Source organism: Cornus florida, unplaced genomic scaffold (genome assembly GCF_030987335.1).
Source record: "Cornus florida cultivar Cherokee Brave unplaced genomic scaffold, ASM3098733v1 CherokeeBrave_3.0.0_Hap2_Chr11, whole genome shotgun sequence".
NCBI lineage: Eukaryota > Viridiplantae > Streptophyta > Magnoliopsida > Cornales > Cornaceae > Cornus > Cornus florida.
Genome location: NW_026775581.1, coordinates 133,258,008 through 133,281,505, shown reverse-complemented (window position 1 = coordinate 133,281,505; position 23,498 = coordinate 133,258,008). Strand labels below are relative to the sequence as shown.

The 23,498-nt window shown below is 35.8% G+C and overlaps 1 protein-coding gene across 1 annotated transcript; it reads right to left on the bottom strand.

The window, feature by feature from the left end:
• Nucleotides 1-23,438, bottom strand: LOC132286542 (uncharacterized). Its single transcript, XM_059788893.1, has 12 exons — nt 22,901-23,438; nt 22,609-22,694; nt 21,056-21,135; nt 18,621-18,676; nt 14,978-15,026; nt 12,691-12,837; nt 11,483-11,578; nt 8,700-8,813; nt 8,420-8,553; nt 4,395-4,636; nt 634-1,458; nt 1-533 (listed from the first exon to the last, which is right to left on the bottom strand). The coding sequence occupies exons 1-12, from the start codon at nt 23,302-23,304 to the stop codon at nt 484-486; spliced, it is 2,283 nt and encodes a 760-aa protein (XP_059644876.1). The 5' UTR covers nt 23,305-23,438; the 3' UTR covers nt 1-483.
• Nucleotides 23,439-23,498: the final 60 nt, after the last annotated feature.

The following is a 23,498-nucleotide window of genomic DNA, read 5'->3' as shown; positions in this document are numbered from 1 at the left end:
TTAAACCCAACTGGAACGAGGACTTGTGTATTTTTCCAGGTTGTCATCATTTGATACGAAATATTCAGACATATATGAAATCACATATAGCATAACACACAACCTTTTCACTCTTTCCTAGGATCATTAGGGTACAAACAACTGACCTATTTTATTGAAACGTTTTTCCTTTTTTGCTTAATGCAAAAGAAAAATCGCAGCTTCCACAATTTCATCCCTGTACACCAGTACCACAGCCTTCAAGTTCTGTCACATATCATAATTTGCAGAGTACGCAAGCTAACAAATGTGCAACTCCTTCAGAAATTCTTTCCAATGCGCAACTTCGAAATATAGCTCTGGCCTTGACGGACTCCTATGCCTATCAAAAACAAAGGCATCGTCAATTCCTTCAAAACCATCCACGGGCCAGACTCACCTCATCTGGAAGAGGCACTTCCTTCAGTTCACAAGCCCACATCAAATTCACCATGAGCATATGAATTAATAACCAAGACGATCATTCAGTGTGGTCCGTCCATCACCTGATTGTCCTGGATTAAGCATCGCAATTACAAATTCATAAGAAACAATAAAAACAATGAAAGGACTCGATATGTAATATTTAGTAAAACCAAAGCAAAAGCAGTCTACCTTCAGGAGGCACCCAAGATTCATAATCCACTTCATCATCAAGAAATGAAGGTCTCTCAGGACCGAGCTTCTTTTTAGGTTTTTTATTATCCTTCCTAGATTGAGTCCCAGTTGGCATAGCTCCGCCATCATCTCTTATTTCATCATCTGATGTATGATAACCTCTCTTATGCTTCAATAACAGCGCTACTGCATCTTCTGCCCTAATTTCGGTTCCCACGGATGAACATGTCAACTGTTCAGAAACCTTGACTTCACCATCGGACTTTTCAGCCTGCTTCCGCTTCCTTATTATTAAACCTGGAGCTGCATTTTCAATATCCGAGTCCGCATTCACTTTTGCAGCATCTAGATTTCCCAAAATCTTGTTTCTATCTTTGTAGTCAACAAACTGCTCAGACTCATGCAAATTTTCTGGGGCTTTTTCTGGTTGGGTCTCTTTTGTTTCCATTTCCTCTATAGCTCCAAGCCATTGGGGCTTAACGATGGTATATACAGTGGTTTTACCTTCTGTTGCATCAGCTACATCATTTACCACTGCCTTCTTGTTTGATTCAGTAGTTGCATCAGTAGTTCCTGATTTTTTGATAGAGCTACTTATTGATTTTTCTGTTCCGCATTTTCTATTTTGTTCTAATGATGGTTGTTTTAAGGCACTAAAATTAGGTCTTTCCAAAAGAGTAGGTTTTGGTTCTTGTGCTTTTAATTCCCTGTTTCTAGAAGCTTCTCCGGTTGGATCAGCAATATTCAACAAGTACAGTATCCTGTCCAGCTCTGACTGTAGAGAGGACAATTCCGTCTGAAGCTGGTTAGTTTTATCAGCCACTGGCAATGTGATTAGAGGAGATCAGCAACAACAGTTGACATATAATCAAAGATGCTAATATAATCACTAAGATATTCTGCAATCAGAAAAAAGGTTTACCCTCAATATGTTGCAAACAAAACAACTCCAACAACCACCACCCAACCACAAGCCATTAACATACAATCAAAAATGCTAATCACTGATGCAACTTGCTATTAAATTGAGTAGGTCATTCTCTCTCTCTCTGGGTCATGAGACTCGTCAGACAAATAACTCACACACCCACTTCGCAACTATAAAGACTTGAACCCTCAACCTTACACTTGGGAGTCAGTCATTCTGCTACAACCCTTGGTGATAATTGACTAAATCTTTTTAACATAAAAAAATAAGTAAAGCCCTACAAACAAATGAGGGGAAAAAAAGGGTAAACTACAATGACTTCCATGAGATTTGGCCTAAATTATAAGTAAATGAAACTATTGCATTTTTTTGCAACGTGTCCCCTTGAGGTTTGATCTGATTTTGCAAAGAACTCCCCTCTGTACAAAAATCAGTACTTTTTGTTAGAAATTTTGGTTGAAGAAACCAAAATGCCCATCGACCAAGTGTAACGACCCTATTATCCTTATAATTTCCTGAAATAACAAAAAAACCATGTTTTAATGGACTGAAATTCCCTTCTCTCCCTCCCTTTCTCTCTCTCACTTCACCCACCCATCACTGCCACCATTCCCCATAAATATATGTTTGCAAATGGGACAGTTCCCATATATTCATTTAATCTATATATCTGTATGTGTGTGTGTGTGTATCTTTGCAAATGGGTCTATCAGTTTTCCTAGTTGCCTGTTTGTAATGATCCATGTAATGAATAAATAAAATAAGCAGTTTTGTGAAATTGCTTTTGGTTGTAGTAATGGCCGGTGTCTTTACTCACCACCAGTCACCATCCATTACACGACTCATAAAATATTAAAGGGCCACCACCACTTCACCGACCCAGGGCAAGCAGATGTAGCCAACAACACAAAAAAACACCACCAAGTCGGCCGCCATGAAACCCTCGTTGACGGCTTCTTACCACCTCACCCAACTACTGGCGAATTGGACAATCAGAATTCCGTCCCATGTCTCTACACCAATGATACCAAAATCCCATTACTGATTTTATTGAGATTTGATCTAATTGCGAAGAAATCAATGGCCGTGGGATGGTAACCGGATTGCAGTCAGCGAAAGGAATCACCGGCGAGAGGAGAAAATCGACAATAGACGGGATATATATATATATATAACCATGTAAACCCACCTCAAATCTTCAAGCCTTGGAAGGAATCAGTGATTTTGCAGTGAGGCCGTAGAAATCTTCCATGAAGACGATGGTGAGTCAAGACAACAACCATTAGCGGATTTGGTAATTTTCCTCTAGAATTTAGTTTTTGTGTGTGTGTTTGTGTGTGGTCATTTTCATCTTTGAAATTGGGGTTTCTGATAAGGGGTTTGAGAGGCACAAGAATGTTGTTTGGCTGATGGTTTTTCGATGAGTTACCGTTGCCGGGGCAACAGGCGATAAATGTAAAAAATTATCTGATGGTGGAATAGAGAAAAGGCAGAATAGCCAAAGAAATACCAAATGTGTGTGTGTGTGTGTGTGTGAAATTTGTTGGTATCAGAGTTGTTGGGATGGGCAGCTTTTATAACATTTGTTAAAAATTGATTTTGAGAAATGATCTATTCAGTTCAGAAAAGAGTTTACAATGATTGCTTTAATTTGTGGTTTTTTTTTTTTTTTTAAATACATTAGTGAACATAACAGATTATTAGTTTCTCTTTATTTTTTCATTTCATTATACATGTGAAGAATAAGAAGATCCTATTGTTTCTCTAGGCAAAAATATGGAAGCTGTTGTTTCTTGTCTAACATTAATTTTCTTTAATGAGAATGAAAGGGAGAATGAGATTATATATATGAGTTTATATATTGTTCTTTTTCTGTTCAAATTTGAGAATTGTGATATATATATATGTATGGGGTTAGGCAGAATAGCTAAAGAAAAAAAAAAAAAAAAAAAATTTTGGTATCGGAGTTGTTGAGATGGCCTGTGATGGTGGTGGGAGGAGGTGGTGTGGGTAGTTGGTGGAGAGGGAGAGAGAAGAAGAAGGGGAAAAAATTAATGAGGGCAAACTTGTAATATAACATAATAAGATATTTTAGCCTTTTTTAACAATAAAATAATGAGGGTAGATAAGTAAATTCACCACAAAATCTGGCATAGGGGGGATCTTTGCAAAAAATGGCAATATTCGGTTTATTTGCAATTAGGCCAAACCTCAGGGGAGGTCATTGTAGTTTACCCAAAGAAAAAACTGCTATCTAGGTTGACAAGTAATGTTACATGCAAATTTGCATACATAAATGTTTTACCGTGTGATCATATTAGATCTCACAATATTTCAAAAAAGTTTGAGTGAGCTTCGGAATGTTTATCTGAGTTTATGGAGTAATTAGATAGTCAGATATATTAGCCTTTTTTAACAATATAATAATGAGGGTAGAAAAGTAAATTCACCACAAAATCTGACATAGGGGGGTCTTTGGAAAAAATGGCAACATTCAGTTTATTTGCAATAAGGCCAAACCTCAGAGGAGGTCATTGTAGCTTACCCAAAGAAAAAACGGCTATCTAGGTTGACAAGTAATGTTAATGTTTTACTGTGTGATCAAATTAGATCTCACAGTATTTCAAAAAAGTTAGTGAGCTTCGGAATGTTTCTCTGAGTTTATGATGAGTAATTAGATAGTGTGAAATTTGGATTTTCCTTTGAAATTTGGTCAATTTTCAATAGAAATATCTTGAAATCTGAAAATATTCTATCTGTGAGAAATTTCAAAAGGTAAATAGAAATATCAAATACCATCTAAAAAGTTCATTGCCACGGGATCACATACCTAATTGAGATGATAGCCCAGACATGTACGCTTCAAGAGTGTCTCCCACTTCAGTTACAGCCTCATTTTCTGAGGCTATCCTGTCCTCCTCCTCCTGGAGTAACTTTTTCTTCTCTTCCATTTGTTTACTAATGGCATCTTTCTTATCAAGAAGAGAATCAGCGGTTTCAACTGATTGGTTTTCACCACCCTTTTGACTAGAAGACCGCTTCTTTGTCCGGTCGTAGAAGTCATCATCATCACTGGAAAGTTAGAAATGCCGAGCATGAAGTTCGAGTAAATTATAAATTCAAATGAAGGCACTATTGCCACAGCTCTAAATGTTGCTTCCACAGCCTCTTGAATGTTTAAATCAAGAACAGAGTCAAAGGATCCATCAATGATAGAAATGCTAAGTATGAAGTTCGAGTAAACTATCAATTTAAGAGTAGTAACCAAATTATTTAATCATAATGATGGCGCTATTCCCACAGCTCTAAAAAGTTTTAACCAAGAAAGGAGTCAAAGGATCTACCCATGAATCTTCTCTCCTGTTCCCTTCTCTATCAATAAATCTCTCTATATGTGTGTGTGTGTGCGCGCGCGCGCGCTTTCCATCTCGATTGCTTCACACGCCTTTTTCCCACCCTTGTCGGCTTAGGGAAATAAATCATCACTGGGAACATCACAAACATTGATAAACCATTATGTGAACAAGTGACAACTCAATTCCACAAATCACACTGAGAAAAAAATGCTACAGGAGAATTGTGGGGAAGTGGGAGAGAGAGATTATAATCAGCATCATTATCATCCTTGCCTTATCCCAACCAAATGAGGTCCGCCACATGAATTCTCTTTTCCATCTATTATGTGACATGTTATGTCTCCACTAATATTTAGTCTTTAAAGTCATTTTCCAATTACTTCATCTCAAGTTAGTTTTGGTCGACTAATCTTTCTTTTCTAAGGGTCAGTTTGGTGCAATGGGAAAGGGTGGAAAGGGAAGGGAAGGTGATGGAGGGGGATTAAAAATTTGTGTTTGTCAAAAATTGTTGGAAGGAAAGGGAAGGGTTTGGAAGGATATCAGTAGGCTTAAACAGTGACTTTCTTAACCTCCCAAAAATGGGAGGAATTGGAAGGAAAGGGAAGCAGAGACTTGATGAATAATTTCTGATGCCAAATTTACCCACAGAAAATCAAGGATTTAGTCTGCAAAACAAGAATTACAGACCTTGATTAGTTGATTTAGGAAAAAAATTAAAACAAAACCCATACATACAAGTTAGCAGTTGCAGAGAGAGAGAGGGGGGGCAAGCTTACAGCGGGCCAGCGGCTGAAACTTGCGAACGGCGAACACGAACTAGAACAGCCGGCGATGGAAATGGAAAGATATGGGTTTTGATTTTTGGAACAATCTGAAACAATATGCCGATATGGGTTTTGAACTTTTGATTCTTGCAGACAGATAGATAAACTGAAATATATGGGTTTGGAACTTCTGATTCTTGTAGATTTTGTAGTTTGCAGTTGGAGAGAAAGAGAGTTGCAGAGAGAGAGAGAGAGAACGAGAATAGAGATGGAGGCGGGGGGGCTAAAATGATTTGCCCTAAAAATATTATATTTATATTACATAAGTTTTTTTTTTGTTTTTTTTTTTTTTTGATTTGGCAAATATTACATACTTAAATTTATAAATTTTTCTTTTAAAATATAAAAGGGTATAATAGTAAATTTACTAAAATACTTTCCTTCCCTTTCTTTTCCCAAACATTATCATTATCCCTTCCTTTCTTTTTCTTCATTAATCAACCAAACACTATAGGGAGTTAAAATTATCCTTCCCTTTCTTTCCCTTCCCTTTCCCTCATAACTAATCTTATCATTTCTTTCCTTTGCCACCTTACCAAACATAGCCTAACTGGTAAGTCTAAAGGTCTACGTTGTATGTACCCGTACCACCAAAGCCTGATTTCTCTTACTTTGTTATTAATAGGCATTGTTCCTAATTTTTCCGTCACACTTCAGTTTGCAAACCTATTCACACCCCAACATCCATCTCAACACTCGCATTTCAGACACGTGAATGTGGTGGTGTTCTTTCTTTTTTAATGTCAAGCAGACTGCCCCGTATAAGATAGCTGGCCTAGTAACCGTTTTATAAAATTTTCCTTTCAATTTATTTGGTACTTTTTTATCCCATAAAATACCCACTAGTTTGTCTGTATTTTGTCCATCCTACTCTCATCCTGCTAATAATATCATCATCTATCTCCCAATCTTCTTGTATTGTTGATCCTAAATATAAAAAATGTAACTGAGTAATATTTTGGACTTGAGCTGTTATTGTAACATTATCACTTTCAGAGAGAGAGAGAGAGGTGGAGAACCAGCCCAAGATGGCAGGAAAGAAAACTGAACTGGACGAAGTGAGATTGATTTGCCCCAATAATATAAGAAATTGTCTTGAAAGAAAGGTTGCAAATTTTCAACATAAAAACACACAAAGTTCGAACCAGTCAATACATACTCAAAGTTACCCATACACCACTAATACCTCGAAAGTTCAAACCTGCAAAAATCCACTACTGATAAATTTGTGCACAAAACAAAAACGCAGCCACTGATCTTGCATTCTTTCGTTAACCAAATCCATGAACTTTGTTGAATGAATTTTCTATCTATGTTAAGATTAATCTTAGAATTAAGATGTAAAAATTATCTTGGACGGTTGGACCTTCTCACTAGGTGGCAGATTCCTCATCCAAGTGCCGCAACAGCAGGTGCTGTGCAGAGATTTTGTTTCTTGTTAACTAAGATGATGATGAATGTAGCACACCCAGCGGTTATTGCAGCAATAAGAAAATGAAGTACAAAAAGAAAGAGAAGAAATATCTAGTGACGGCAAGGAGGAGAGAATGGATAAGATTTTGGCTGGACCCTTATGGATTTAGAACTGCTTTGTCCTTCGCAATTGAAAATTTTGGAAGACTATGAAAGCGGCCTTTTTGAGCTGTGGCAATAACGCAAGTAATATAATTGAATTTTTTACCCGAACTGTAAAACATATTGACCACTTAAAAGGGAAGGAGACAAAAATCTTATGGTCATTTAAAAATACTAATGCTTAAGCACGTGAACTTGTGGTCAGTAATATAGTTAAGTAGATAACCAATCCAAACAAAGAATCATGCGGGTGGATTCACAAGAAATTTAAAAGGACATGATAGCATTAGTTAGAGACAATAGAAGGAAAGGATAGTGTTAGTCTCTTCTAGTGTTTGGATATACAGGAGGAATAGTAACCCTTACTTCGTGGTTAGGAAACATGGTGGAGAGGAAAGGAAAGATTTGTTTTATTTTGTAAGTGGTAAGGGCAAAACAGGAATTCACTTATTATAAAAATAGGGACAAAACAGGTAACCGCTAATTCCTATTCTTTCCCTCCATTAACTCCCACTTTTGGAGTGGTATTTCTACTTCGTGGTTAGGGAACATGGTGGAGAGGAAAAGAAAGATTTGTTTTATTTTGGAAGTGGTAAGGGCAAAACAGGAATTCACTTATTATAAAAATAGGTGCACAACAGGTAACCGCTATTTCCTATTCTTTCCCTCCATTGACTCCCACTTTTGGAGTGGTATTCTTATAAAAAATAGGAAAACGGGCAATTCTTATAAAAAGGATTCCTTTTCCTTTCTTTTCCCTTCTTTATTTATTTATATAAAGAGCGTTCAAAACAGGAGCACATCACGCATACAGCTGCACAAAGGCCATAATGACCACTATGAGCTCAAGCTAGCCAAGATAATGTACTAAGAATATGATATTTTAACACCCAGCTAGAAGTCTCCTCCCCTTCAAAGCAAACACGATTTATGTTATCCTTCCTTTTCATTTTTTTTTTTTCAATTCCTTCAGTATAAACACAGTTGTAAAGTTTCGACAGTGAAATGAAATCTAAATTGAATGGTCAAGTTACAATATATAATTACTTTCTTAGCCTAAATTCCTTTATTTGTCGAAAGAAATTGCAATTCTAAAGTACCTAAAATATTCTTCATCATCTTCTTCGGCTGCTCCTTTCTTCTTATTGCGAGACATCCTTCCAGAACGCGCACCCATACTTTCTCGGATGCTTTCATTTAAAGTCTCTTCCAAATTCTCAAGCTCCTCCATGATCTAAGCAAAATTGTGCAACAAAAATAACCCCAAATAAATAACTATGCTGCATTAACTAGACTAGGAGAAGAAATCCAATCCAATAATACAGTGCACCAAGGAAAAAGGAGAAAATTTCAACCATATTACAGCTTGTGTTGATATACCTGTGATGTTCTTTGTTCATTCCGAGCAATCTGAGTTTGTTGGCCCTGGGTCAATCCACCTTGAGAAATGTCTTTAACACGAATAGCATCTATTTCTTTCTTCATATTAGCAATCTGAAGTCGAACAAGTAGTACTACGCGTTAAAAGCACAACCATTAAATTAATAAAGGAGGAAAGAGAGAAACATAAGGAATCAGGGGTTGAACAAATGTCCGAACCTATTATGACGACATTTCAAAGTTGCAGACATAGATCGTAAAAAGAGCTTTATTTGAAACATAGTTTACTTCCAACTTCCCATTAAGAAGGAACTTCTTCTCTCTCTTTTTCAGGTTTAAGTGCTTAAATAGAATTTTGATGAATCTTTATTCAATTTTGCACTCCATAGACCCCGAATTTTCCAGCGTAAAGTGGAATCAGATGAGATCAGGGAACAAGGATGTCCATGCGGTTGTAGGGGACATTTTATTATGGTTTTAACATCATGGTTTAATATATCGGTAAAAAATATAATGAAGAACTTGTAGATTTTGAGAGACATAAGGCTAATATTTCCAATCAATTTTCTTGAAAATGGAATTCCAAAATCTACAAAGGAAGCCACTTTAACTAATTTCTAGGTAAGTATAAAACCGTTTCAAAGAAAGTGTCACTATTTCTTTGCAATGGAAACAATGGTATATGGCATTTCCAACACCATTTTTCAGCATCCACTATTTCAAATCCTCAAAATAGGACATAGGAGTATCTTTGAGGTCAAGAAGCAAGATAAAACGACCAAAATAATAACATAATAAAGTTTGAAACTTTACAAATAGTACAAAGCAAATGAGTTTCGAGGCCATCAAACCTTCCATTGCTCATTGACGTGTCATCTTAAGTTAGACTTTCAAATAATTCTCCTGATTCTTCCCATTGTCAAATTTCCTTCAGGCTCTAGCACTATTTCTCAGACTCCAATAATTTAATGATGTAAGAAATCATATAGTATATGTTTAGTTCATCCTATGAGTCAATGACACAGTATTCCAAATACCACCAAAGCCATCTAACACCATTCTCTAAATCTCATGCAATCCATTAATGTTGATACAATAAAACAATCAATTTTCATTTCTACTTGGTCCATTAATCCATCGTCACATCAGATTTATCTTGGCAATTTGATACATGAGAGAGAGCACTTTTGCAAATCAAATTAAAAATAAAATAATAAAATAAAATATGAAAGAAAACATGATTCCCATAGACATCATCATTTTGGGAGAGAGTTTTCTCAAAGCAAATTAAGAAAAACAAAAGGAAACATGATTCCCATAGACATCATCCTTTTGGGGAGCAACGTGACAGGATGCAATTATAATTCCATGGCTATGAGACTTAGCAGGGAAGTCATCACAATTTCTTTCATGGTATGAGCAGAGAAGGGTTGAGAAAAGTATTGGGGACTTCATCCATGCTGAAACCGCTGTTTTCCAAAATAGAGTGGCTCTTAAAAACATTGAAGCTGACACTCCTTTCAATTACAAAAAGAATTCAAAAAACTAAGGACCTGCTTGGTTTGTCACTCAAAAAACAGTTATCAAGAACTCAGAAAACAGAAAACTATTTTCAGAGAACTATAAAAGACGGTTGAAAACAAACATTTTTATAACTGAGTTTTCAGAAAACTGAACCAAACAGAGTTTTCGTACAGTATCTTGATTTTCAGTTCTTTGAAAACAATAAACTTTTTTCTGAGTGACAAATCAAGCAGGCCCTAAATAGCATCAGGACTCATTCACACTAAACCGGAGGAGGTACGGAGATGCGGGAGACTATAGCCAGATGTGGGTAGCTAGATCTGGATACCAGAGAGCAATCTCCTCTTCAATATGGTAAAATTCATCCAACCCTAAAAATATGACCCTGATATAAAGAAATATTACACCAACTTAAATAAATATTGCCAACACCAAGTAAAAAGTGGATTGGTGAAAATGAGATGTATGTTTGCACCAACTTACCAGTTAAGGAAAAAAAATATTGCCAACACCAAGTAACAAGTGGATTGGTGAAAATAAGATGTATGTTTCCTTACCAAACTCTTTCACAGAATCTTTACTCCCAGTTGAATTAGCTAAAATTCTAGTAGTTTCTTCTCCATGATCCTTACCAAGGCTCATAAAGGATCAGGCTAATAAGTTGTCCGAAAGATTCCACCTCCCCCTCCAAACCATAAAAAGATTTGAGCAAAAAAGAAAGTCCAAGTAATTCATATACCTTGTTTTGGACATGATAATTCTTCCAACATTCTCTCATAACTGTACGAGTCATAAATAGCAAATATTATAGAGTGGCAATTGACAGAACATAGGATATCCTTCTCCTTCAGTATAAAGAAGCACTGTTGCTTCTGCAAAATATGGTAGTTACTGACATCCATTGAACACCATAGTAAAATAAATCCCTTGCTCCGATATAATTGCAACTCAGCCCCCCTTTCCACCTTTTTTTCTCTTTTCTCTTTTCTCTTTTCTCTCTCTTTTTTTTCAACTGAAAGCTTTCCTCTCTTCATCCCGGCCGCTTATTAACTTCCACATCAACATTAATTACATAGAATTACAAGTCTATATACATATCATCTAGACATTACTAGACAAGACAGCCTTGCAGACTGGCAGCAAAAGTGAATAAGGCAATAAAAGTTTAACTAGTTTCAATGCAACAGAATATACAAACTAAAAAATTTCGTGGCAACCATTAGTGTTAGGAATACCATTGACGGATAATGTGCACTCACCTTCTCGAGTCTCTTTATAATTTTATCACGTGTTTTTTCCTGCCTCTCTGTAAGCTGTCCTTTGTAGGTTTGCCAAGTTATTTCTTCAGCGTCATCCTAAATGTACAAAACAACTTCAGTAACAGAAAAGATAAATGAAAGCATCAACTACTTTGATTTCCTCAGCAGAACTAGAAGTGAATTAGGAAATGAAGAAAATCTGATAACAAAAAAAAAAAAAAAAAAAAAATTTGAGGTAAACTGAAAAGCTTTCTGACAGCCAAAATTAAAATTGGTGTGCACGTTTAAGAGAATTGAATTGTACAGTTGCATCGCAGAAAGAATTTGAATAACCTAAGATAAGCATGACAAAGATGAGACTAACGTGAGAGATTGATGAGCCACAAGACCCACAACAGAAGAACCTCTGCATTTATTGATAACAGGATAATTCCAGTGGTTTAAATTATTCCAACATTTTGTAAGAAATTGGTACTAGCCAGGAACTTTCATTCAATAGAACAATACCACCTATACAGTTCGGCACTTTCTCAAAAAAAAAAATAAATAAGAAGTAGAAAAGCATTGTACTCCACATTACGATGACGGATTCTATTAGGAGATAAATTGAACTAACAACGAGGTCAATGGGAAGGATCTCTACGCCGTTCTTTATATTCTACAATTTCTCATTGTATAATATCTTTTTATTTCTAATTTAAGAAATAAAAGAAACGAAGAAAGAAAAATCCATCATGCTGTCAACACTCAACAATATAGAACACCTATAGTGCTCTCTGAAAAGAACATCCAAATTGAGGGGGTTGCAACATACAACATCATATTGACCAGCGTATTTTACATCCAACAGTCCATCAAATGATTGCTCGCAATACTTGTATTGATATGGCATGACAAATACCAACAGGCCAGTGACCTAGCAGTACCAGGCCCCTACTTTCCAAAGGGAGGTCAAGGGTTCGAGCCTCAGTGGAGGTATGTGTGTATGAGTACCAACTAAGGGGAAAAAAAAAAAAGAGATATGGCATGACAAATGACCCATGCAATTTGGGACAATATCTAGGTCGTGTTCAGAGAGGAAAATATCTGTAGTAGTTCCGCAATTCTTGCAAAATTATTGATATAAAAAACTAATGTCCAGAAATGGAAAAGTTCTGCAAATAAATTGTTACATCCGAAAATTGAAGAGGCAAGAAAGTCCGGCAAACCTCAGCTTCTTCAATAGCATCCTCGCACATGCCCCATGAGACGCCATCGGCGAGAGATGCTTCCAGCTTAGCTCGTAGAAGAGAAGCTTCCATATCTTGCATATCTTCTCGCATCTTAGCATTTCTGATACTCTTTAAGTCCCTTTCCTTCAATACAAAACCACAAAATAAATTCTTCCAACGTTATTATGCAGACAAAAACAATGTAAGCACTACAAATACCAACTATAGATATTGTTGACTGCCAAAGGGTTAAACACATAAAATCAAACCAATTCTATTACTTGTTTTTCTCTTCTTTGTAAATGTTATCTAATATAATTCTTTCAAATGTTAGAAGGGGAAGACAAGATAATGATTTCAGATGAAGAATTGTCCCAGGAATTCAACCGAACAATCTCATAAATTATCTATGGAACAGATACCAAGATATGGAGACTGGAGTTAAGTATAAGGCTCAGACGATAGCATGAAACATAAAATTTGAAGTCAACTTTTAAGCTATCATGTCTCTCATTAAGAATACTTGTTTTTAGGGCTGCAAATGAGCCAAGCCGAGCCGAGCCGAGCTTTGGGTTGTTCGGGCTCGGCTCGTCATCTTTGAAGGGGTGCTCCGGCTCGGCTCAGGCTCGGGCGAGCTTGGCTACGCAAGGCTCGGGCTCGGGCTCGAGCTCGGTTGAGTTTCATGAAGCTCGGGCTCGGCTCGGCTCGGCTCGGCTCGGGCTCGTTTATATACACCCTCCAAATTTGCTTCCCTAACTGTGCCTTCTATGCATAAACAAGATGTATCAAATTCAACAAAAAAAACAGAGATGTGTCAGAGATTTGGAGAACATATTTCTACATCTGCAACTAGAGAATTTTTCATATAAGGCAGCCAAGAACCAAAAACCAGTGCATCTACCATTTTTTGTTTGTTTTTTTTTTTCTACAAAAATTTCAATATACTCAAGTAGTAGAATGAATTCCAGATTCAAGAAAGTAACTAATCTCTTACATGAGATCGCATCTAAATCTCCAAGAAAAAAACGAAATACAAAAAAAAATATAAATAAATAAATAAAGATCAAATTTTCAAGATAAAAATCAAATATTACCAAGTTTCCATACTGTAGTTCCTTCTTAAGATCCGTTTGAGAGATAGCTATGTGGCTTGTGGAGTGATGTCGGAAGAATTTAGGTTGGTGTTGATCCGAGAGAGAGAGAGACAGAGACAGAGAGAGAGAGAGAGAGAGTTGGCCTGTAAATGCGTTGCATCTTGTGTAGAGTATTGTCGGCAGATTATGTGGCTGTAGTGTTTTTAGGTTAATTCTGATCTCTGAACTCAACGGCTGAGATGGTGAGATGAAAGGATTTAACTCAACGGCTGAGATGGTGAGATGTGGATGAAAGGATTTAAGTTGAGCCTGATTAATGAAGGGAATTAATATGCACATATATATATATAACGAGCCTGATACGAGCCTTGTTCACGAGCCCTAACGAGCCCATGTTCACGAGCCTATGCGAGCCGACCCCAACGTTGTTCGGGCTCGGCTCGTTTACTAAATGAGCCTATAAATTGGGCTCGAGCTCGGCTCGTTTGCTTAACGAACGAACCCGAGCCGAGCCCTTAACGAGCCGAGCCCGAGCTGTTCATGAACAGCTCGGTTCATTTGCAGCCCTACTTGTTTTGGATATCAATAAGTGGACAAAGCTTATGGAGAAGTTTTCCAATAGGAAGGAGAGCTCTAAGAATATATTTTACTTTCCAATTCAAGGAGGAGTGGGGGTAAAGGACATGGCCTGGTCAAAATTCCGTATGGATGCCAAAAAGATGAGCTCATTTTGGTAAATGATTTTGTGGATACAATATCATAAAAAGTTCTCTTCATCTTATAGGTACAGGTCTATATGATGCTCCTACAATATCATAAAATTCTTTCAGATTCTCAAATCCCCTGATAATTGGTATTGATTGAAGATTTTTAAGTACATGTTCGTGAGAATGTAAAAGAAAAAACAATAAAGTACATAGCAAGTCTTCAAGTATCCAAAGTGTCAGTTACTACAGCATAGATAGGATACACTTTATCATGAAAACAAGCAGTTTGACAACTGAAAATGTAGGATTATAGTCCAGGAAAACTATAGGACACATTTTATCATGAAAACAAGCAGTTTGACAGCTGAAAATGTAGTATTATAGTCCAGGAAAACCAAATTTCTATAGCATTTCAATCATGATTGAACTTAGAAAACTAAACCAAAAAAGTGACCATAAACTGTAGTGACACAACAATCTTACTGGTAGCATCAGCTCAGATGGTCCTTGGAATATGTACAACCGAGATGATCTGTAGAGAGAATATAAAATCAAATAAAATATAGCAATAACAGAAACATATAATATATATACAAGTAAATATTGCACAAGAGTATGTACATAAGAATTTTACTTTTTCCCGTCCAAGTATAACATGCTCATAATCATAGTGGTAAAATCAGGATTCTTACTGTGAATTGCTATCCTATTTTTTAGAATCCTGAATTGTGACATATTGTGAATCGTAAATAGGTTCTCAATTTTGAAAATAGATGTAAAATAATAGGTGTGTGTGTGTATATATATATATATATATATATATATATATAGAGAGAGAGAGAGAGAGAGAGAAAGGGAAATATATATATACACATTGTAAAAAAATATAGGATGAAGTAATATGTGCCTTTTTTAGTGATGTGTCAACTAATGGGTAAGGCACTTACCATACCAGTCACCATTTTTCAATTCTGTTTTGTACATATCTAATATCACTTTCTCTTTTAAGTAAAGCTAACCTCCTGATAAATATAGGGTTTTACACCCTTAACCATACTCACCAACCAATTTCATCATCACAACAAACATAGGGTTTTAACTTGTATGATCATTGAAGAATCTAATACATTTTGAAGCTTTATTAATTTTTTTGTTGAACCTTTTAAAATTTTGTTTTTTTCCGTCACATCTGATCCATTGTTTCCTTGGCACCAACAAGTACTCTTCTTTGAACTAAATCCAGCCAATCACCATCAACTTCAGTCTTCTTTTTCATTCCATCTATTAAATAAAAAATTTCCAATGACTTCCAGAACTTCTAGACAATCGAAAATGTGTTTATGAGTTACGAGCAGCAGATGTTCTATCCAGATGAAACCACCAAAATATCACATTAGGCACAATAACAACCCATTAAAAGCATGTGAGAGTTCCACTGTTAAAAATAAAAATCATTGATACAAAAACAACTATTATATGGCTTACCATTAGGTCACTTGTCTTTTCACCTAGCAACAATTTTCTAATAAAACCAACAAAAAACAATAAAATGGTCACCTAATAGGTCAAAGCAAAAAAGGAAAAAAATTCTTACCCATCTTTGCTTCATAAAAGATTGTTCTGGCAGGTAGTAAATGTGGGAGAAATTACAACTAGGCCATTAGCCCAGCAGGTATAACCTTTCCTCGCTCAAAGGGCAGGTGAGAGAGTAAATACCTAATCGAAAAAAGAAAAAAAAAACTGTGGGGGAAAATAGTGTGGAGTCTTATAAACAGGGATAATTTATATTGGATGTGGACTCGACAAGCTAGCCAATCTCACAACTCACGGAATCATGAGATTCCCTTTTGATTTACAAGAGAAGGAGGAAGAGGAGAGGGAAGAAGAAGGGGGGAAGGGGGGAAGGGTGGGTAAGGGAAGGTGAACTGAATCGCAAATTATAAGAGTTAAAAACAATGCTTAGAATATGAACATATATGTCAAAACAAAATTTTCCAAAACGACAATTTTGGGATAATTTATTTTTTGCAGTATCAGTGTGATATATCAAGAATATACATGTCAAAGTCATATAAACAAATGCAAAATCAGAAACAAGAAAAATTGCTTAAAAAGGTGGATTTAAAAATATAAAAAATACATTCCACATTGCCAGCTTCCAAATCAACAGCAAACTAATAATAATAATAGTACTTTTACTTCTGAAATAATGCTTTATATACTTCTAAGCATGTAATTCATTAAGGAGTGCGATCAGGGAATTCATCTTGAAAATCCAACCACCAAATCTTGAACAAATCCAGTAATATGATTTCCAATATTGAGGAACTACAAAGAAGAAGGCCTTAGTGGAGGGTCAGTCAGTATATAACAGATACTTATATGCATGAGCCTTAAATTATCTACAAAATTGTTTTGAGAACAGAATACAATGAAAATAAACATCCATTACGACTCTTCAAATCAAGTAATTTTCACTACTCCTGAAATTGAGAATCGGACTGGATGCAAGGCCTCTAATCATTCTAACTCTAGAGTTATATGCATAAAGTGCAATTATATCTCTATCTCTCATTTTTCCCCTGAATCAATTATATCGTTCTCATATATTGCTTTGTTCTATCCTTTTTTTTTTTTTTCCTTTCTTCTTTTATTAGTCAACGGTATGAAATTGAACTCACCACACAAAAAGATGGGTAATGTCCTACAAAAGCAAGAAATTAGGAGTTTGCGTGTAAGCTTACTTATATAACCCATAACGAAGTTTAGCCAATTAGTTGCAACTTAAACAGAGGTATATTATCTATCTGATGGAGATCATGAGGTGTTTCGCACCTATGTCAGGCATAGGCGCGGGGACATTTTATTAGGGATATTTTAGTATTTTTACTTTTTAGTATTTACTGGTAATATTTAGTAATTATTGGGTATTTTATTTTATTTTATTTTATTTTATGATTGGGTTTGCCTATAAAAAGCCTTCATGTAACAGACTTCATTAGTTTTTGAAGAATAATATTATTGCTTTCTTCTGTATTATCTCTGGTTTTCTTCTTCCCCCCATTTCTGTTCTTGCTTCTCTAAATCCCTCCGTCTGTATAATCTAACTATTCTTCGTTTTTTTGATAAATAAGAGTACATTAGAAAGCGTTCAAAAGGGACACGCGTCGCGGACACTGTACAAGGCCGAAGCCAAAGACTGTCTAATCTACCTATTCACTCTCTTTTTCCAACCCCTTCATCTGTCTCCTCACCCATTTCTTCCAGTCTCATCTCTTCTTCAATTCTCCCACCTCCTGCTTTCTTTCTGGTTCGTCATCATTATCTCTACCACATTACTTCATACCCAAGACAATAAGAATTTTATACTCTACTATTCTACAACCAATAACCTTAAATTGTCCTGATCTGAACACAAATCAACTCGACAAAGCATTTTCTCAAAAGGATTCATGAAAAAAGTTTTATGCTGGCTCTCAAGTCACCTAATGCAATCCTCAGTTTCCAGGCATCTAATTACTTGTGCAAAGATAAGTCACTCAATGCATCCCGATCTATCTCACCATCATCCTTGCTTTAATCAATATGAAATTCTATTTACATTCTTTCCGCATGTTAGCTTCGATCAACCTCTTTGTATTATACCTTTTATGCAAGCTACTCTATCTTTTTACTAAAGCATCCTGATCCCCATATACTATTTAAAATAATAATAAAAAAATAAAAATAAAAAAATCTGAGAAAGAAGTAATTATTAGATGGCTCAAGAAACTAAAAAATCTTGACCCTGCTTAAATGCAACCATTGGCACACGGGAGCAATTTATCTTCCACAATAATATAGTTTATGCAAGTTAAAATAGTTATTATTGTTTTTACAGTTTTTAGAATCAGAATTATGTTATTTGATATGAAACTTCAACAATTCCTACAAGACCAATCCATGCATAATCAACATATAATCTACACTTGGTTTAACAATCTTATGTTTCCCTCTCTTTAACCTGATAAGTAAAATGAACCATAAGAAATCATTTCCAACAACACCTAAGAGTTGAAATAGAAATGAACATATCACCGATATACTAATATGCAAAAGAACACATTGAACTAGAGCAAATACTTACTGGCCAAATCGAAGGACATCACCAACATGCAACTCCACATAAACCTTTTTCTTCACCTAAGAATTTGAAAATGGACAACTCATTAAGAAAATATGATATAACGCAAACAGTATGACAAATATATAAAAAATTACTTCTATATACAATTAACCGTTTTTTTTTTTTTTTTGATAAGTATCTATATACAATTAACTGAACCACTAATATAAAGGAAAATGATAAACATCACGAAGTAATTTTCATGATTTTATCAAAAATGAGACCTGGCATAATTAGCTTTCCTTTCAAGAACTGGAGAGAGAAACCCACACTAAGATTTCCTTTTGGGAGCGAATTTCCTTTTTCTTGAATCGTTCTTAGATTTTCTTTTGGAAAGCTGCCAGCGGCAACCACACAGGCATAGTTCTAAGTTTTTACTTAAACAAATTGTGTGAGTATGTATATATTATATATCGAATCACATGTATAATTAAACATGGAAAGAAGGATATATAACTCCAAATTTAGGATTATGTTTGAATCTCTGTTGCATAGTTAGGATCTGGGATTACGGATGATTACTCAAAAAAAATTAAGGCACCCATAAATGAATTTAGTCATGGACAATTGTTTGATCCATTGTAGAGGACTACTTTGATGGCTTCAATGTTGATGTGATGACTATGGTAGAGGGACGCTACGGATCTTTACACTTTTGGAAAGAGAATATTGAGAGAGAAAAACTGGCCTAAGAAGGAGGTGAGAGTGATGCGGCCCATGTGGGTGGGAGAAATATGACATCGTATTAACATTTGTGATACAATCTACAATTTTTTTTTGTGAAGTATAGCACTGCTATAATACAAAAGCATCAGCAGTATCTGTAAGAAGAATGATAAATTTCAATAGTATGAAAGGTATCGAATACTAAATTATTTAGTTGCACAAGGTACACTGTTTAGGTTGGCATGTTAATTAATATATATAAGTGGATTCTCGAATTGATAATATGCAAGTGATTAAACAAAAGCTAGAACTGGTAATTAATTACTACTTCAACCGTAAGGTATTCTGATATGTTCGATCATTTGACAGCAATCACCTCGGAGAGGGCAGGTTCTTTACTGGGTAATTCAAACCAGCACTAACCAAAATTATCACCAAGCCCGCACTATGAATTTGATGCTTCTAAGGACTTCATTAGATCTGTGTAGCCTACATTTGGCAGGAGGAAAAAAGAATGAGGGAGGAAAGAGAGGAGGGATGGAGCAAGCTTCCATTGTTTGGTAAAGACTATAGAAGAGAGGAAAAGGGAAAGGACGGGATGATGGATGAGGCATCCCTCCAAGCCCACCATTTTGTTTCCATCTAAAATTGGAAGAATAATAATTACTATCCTTAAGTTTATTAATTTAAATATTTAAGAATATAATGATGAAATAATAATATCATCCCTTTCCTCCTTTCCCTTCTATTTTTCGATCTCTCCTACCAAACAGAACATTGGTGTTTCCTGACAAATAAAACTAACTGGATTCACTTATATCACAACCTTTTAGACTGCAAAACATTGGCGTTTCCTGACAAATAAAACTAACTGGATTCACTTATATCACAACCTTTTAGACTGCAAATGCTATATGCCTATAAATTACAAACAATGTAAATATCAGGATCAGCCCTTAATTATAATTCAATCGTAGCAAAATAATGCACATAAATATACAGTGTGAGGTTGATAACTAGAATTTTCCTAAGAGCATGTCAAACAACTTCTCCACTTCAAGAGGGTTGGAGATGATGAAAGGTTTTGTTTCTGACAACTCAAAACCAACTGCATTGGAAGCCATTTCAAGCTGATCCATTTGCATGCACGTATATAAGTTGAAATTAGACTTTGCCAGGTCTAATACACACCCATACTGTGCAAGTACACAAAATATCAACCCATAATGGTACGTGGAAATCAGTAAAATTCTTGAATGCACTCAACAAACCATACCTAAGGAAATTAAACCAACAGCTTAAAATTTCATACCCTCCAACCTGAACATATGATCATCAAAATTAAAACTTCTTCAACTCTCTATATTGCTGGGGAGAATAAAATTTTGCAAGTTGCAATTGTCCAAGCTTCCCATGCAGCGCACTCAAAACTTTTTTTGTTATTATAAGTAATGGAACAACCAGCCAACTCAGCGTGAGACAAGTAACATCATACCATATACAGATGCAATCCAATATGGAAGGAGAATGCATAATCAATTGCCAAATTGGAATTAGAATCCCAGAAAAGGCCACGCTCATCAAATTATTTAAGAATACAAATTCAATAACCAACTGGAAAGTTGACTTCATACCTACCTTTAATGTTTCAAATAAAGAAATTCAAAACAATAAAGAAAAAATGCAAGCATTTGAAAACAAGTTAGCATTGAGTAAATGAATTCAAATACCTGATTCTTGTTTACAGAAGTCCCATGCGTACTACCAAGATCATAAAGGTAAGCATCTCCATTTCTCTTAAACTGCAGAACTAGCAAAGAGGAAACATGTGGTCAAATAACTACACTAAAATATTCAATAATTAAGAAGCTTCTGTAAACTTTCAAAGAATTTGTAAAATAAAAGCCAAAACATCTACTAAATTTTATTTGGAGTACCATAAGTGTCATGTATCTACATATTCCTTACTAAACTATTGAGAAAACCATCTAATCTTATTTTTAATAAACATGATACTATCATGCATCAAACAGCAAATGCTATCAGGTATGGGGTGGAGCCAAGCCATAAAACTAGGTCAAGCACTAATAATAATAGCATTCCAACCATAAGAAACTCAGAACTAAATTATTAGGATGCCAACCATCAAAAGATCAACCAGACAACCAATTGGTCATAAAAATTAAGTTCATTATAAGAATATAAGTAACTCTCATATTATTTATATAATTTTTCTTTACAAGATTTCTGATCTCCCCCGCAACTAAAAAGAGCCACGACACCATGATTTCTTGTTGATTCTCCAATGAGTTTTGCAAGCAAGGAAGCCTGTTTCGTTCTCACCGTCATAAATATCACAGGATTCTTAGTAGAATCCAATACCCCTGCCAATTTTCTTGAAATAGTTTCCATTGCAGGTGAGACAGTTCCTAATACAGTAATGGCAGATCTCTCCCAAAATCCAACAACCACAACGACAGATCCCCATAAAATTATATTTTAAAATATTAGAGGTCCATTTCCACCCATTTAATATCACAAATAATCAAATTTTCACTAATTTTTTTGTTGACTTAAAGGTCATTCAGGGTAAACAGTAAAACGATCTTGGACTCAAGCATAGTTCATTGTCCATTCAAATGTTTAGATAGACTGCTACTTGAGATCACACATGAGAAAATGAGCCAATCTTATGTTTTAAAGCTCGTTAGAGCAATTTATTTTACTTTGCTCACTGAGCTAACGAGCATCAACAACAGTGTATACATAAACATATATACTCGAGCGACTCAAACTTGGAAACTAGAGAAGACATTTACTCGAGATTGCTCATGAAACTAACAAGCAAAGCTCATCTTGCAACTCGTTAATTTTTTAACCCAAGCTTGAGCAGCATGCTACTCAATGCAACTCCGTTCCTTTAGAATAACAACGTATATTTTTTAATATGCATTGGAAGGAGATGATAAGTGTCATTTGTCATGAATCCTTCAATTTTGACATTGGGCATCGCATTCCTTAGATTCTTCTATTAATTCCCACGGAATTTATTTAGTTACACTGGCTTCTCTAGTTTCTTTCAATGTGCTCTTGTATAATTTACATGTTCTACCCTTGGTGAGTTATAGGGACAGTTTTGGCTCCACCATTCGGAATAATATCATCTGAAGCATGAAGAAATAGAGTGTATAATGCATATATATATTTGTCAACAAGTATATGTTCATGTATATTCTTAAAATTACTGAAGAGCAAGAAAATATTGGAAGAAAATCATGTGTACCAGCATGAAATCGAGAGATAGTCGGGTGCTCAAGGACAAAATCACAGAGATCTATACGCCCGAACATGTAAGCCCCCTTCTCATACCTGAATAATTGCCAATCAAGAATCATCAACAACCACCAAATTTAAATATTGTAATAGTAAAAATAAATATAGCCAATTATTTATTTCCCTTAGGTGAATTTCACTAGTTGACATTTGATTTTTCATTCAATTTATGCACAATTACGTTTCAAAATTATGACATATTGACATCGAAATCAAATAAAACTTAAACTGGAGAAACTTACACATTAAATTGATCAATGATGGACCCGTCCTTGAGAACTTCCAGGAAATAGTGATGGCACGGTGGTTCACTCCACGGAGGAATCGTATAAGGAACTGCAGCATTTGGAAGTTGCTCTTTTTCATTCTCGACGCTGTGTTTGTCAGTGGAATCTACAATAGGTTCTGAACCATTTTCGGGACAAATTGGGTGTTGATCTTGATGGGCGTCGTGTAGGGATTCTAGTGGGTCAGGTTTTGGGGTGTTAGGGTTTTGCGGAGGTGGAGGACCCATAGGAGTCTTCGCTGGTTCGGAGGTTGAGGGTTCGTCTAGGGTTTTGGTTTGTACCTCTGCGGAAGGGATTTCGTTGGACATGGTGGAAGAGTTAGGGTTTCTGGGAGGTGGCGGACCCATGCCTGTAGTCATTGTGTGTGCGCGCGCGCGCGCGTGTGGTGGTGGTCGGATGGGGAGGGGGGAGGTGGGAGGGAGATGTCTTAGGCTCAGTTTGGTAGAGTGGAGATGGGAGGAAAAAAAAAAGAGAGAGGTTACGGAGGGTGATAAAAAAACGTGTTTGGTATTGAAAGTTGGAAGGAAAGGAAAATGAATTGAAGGTTTTGGAG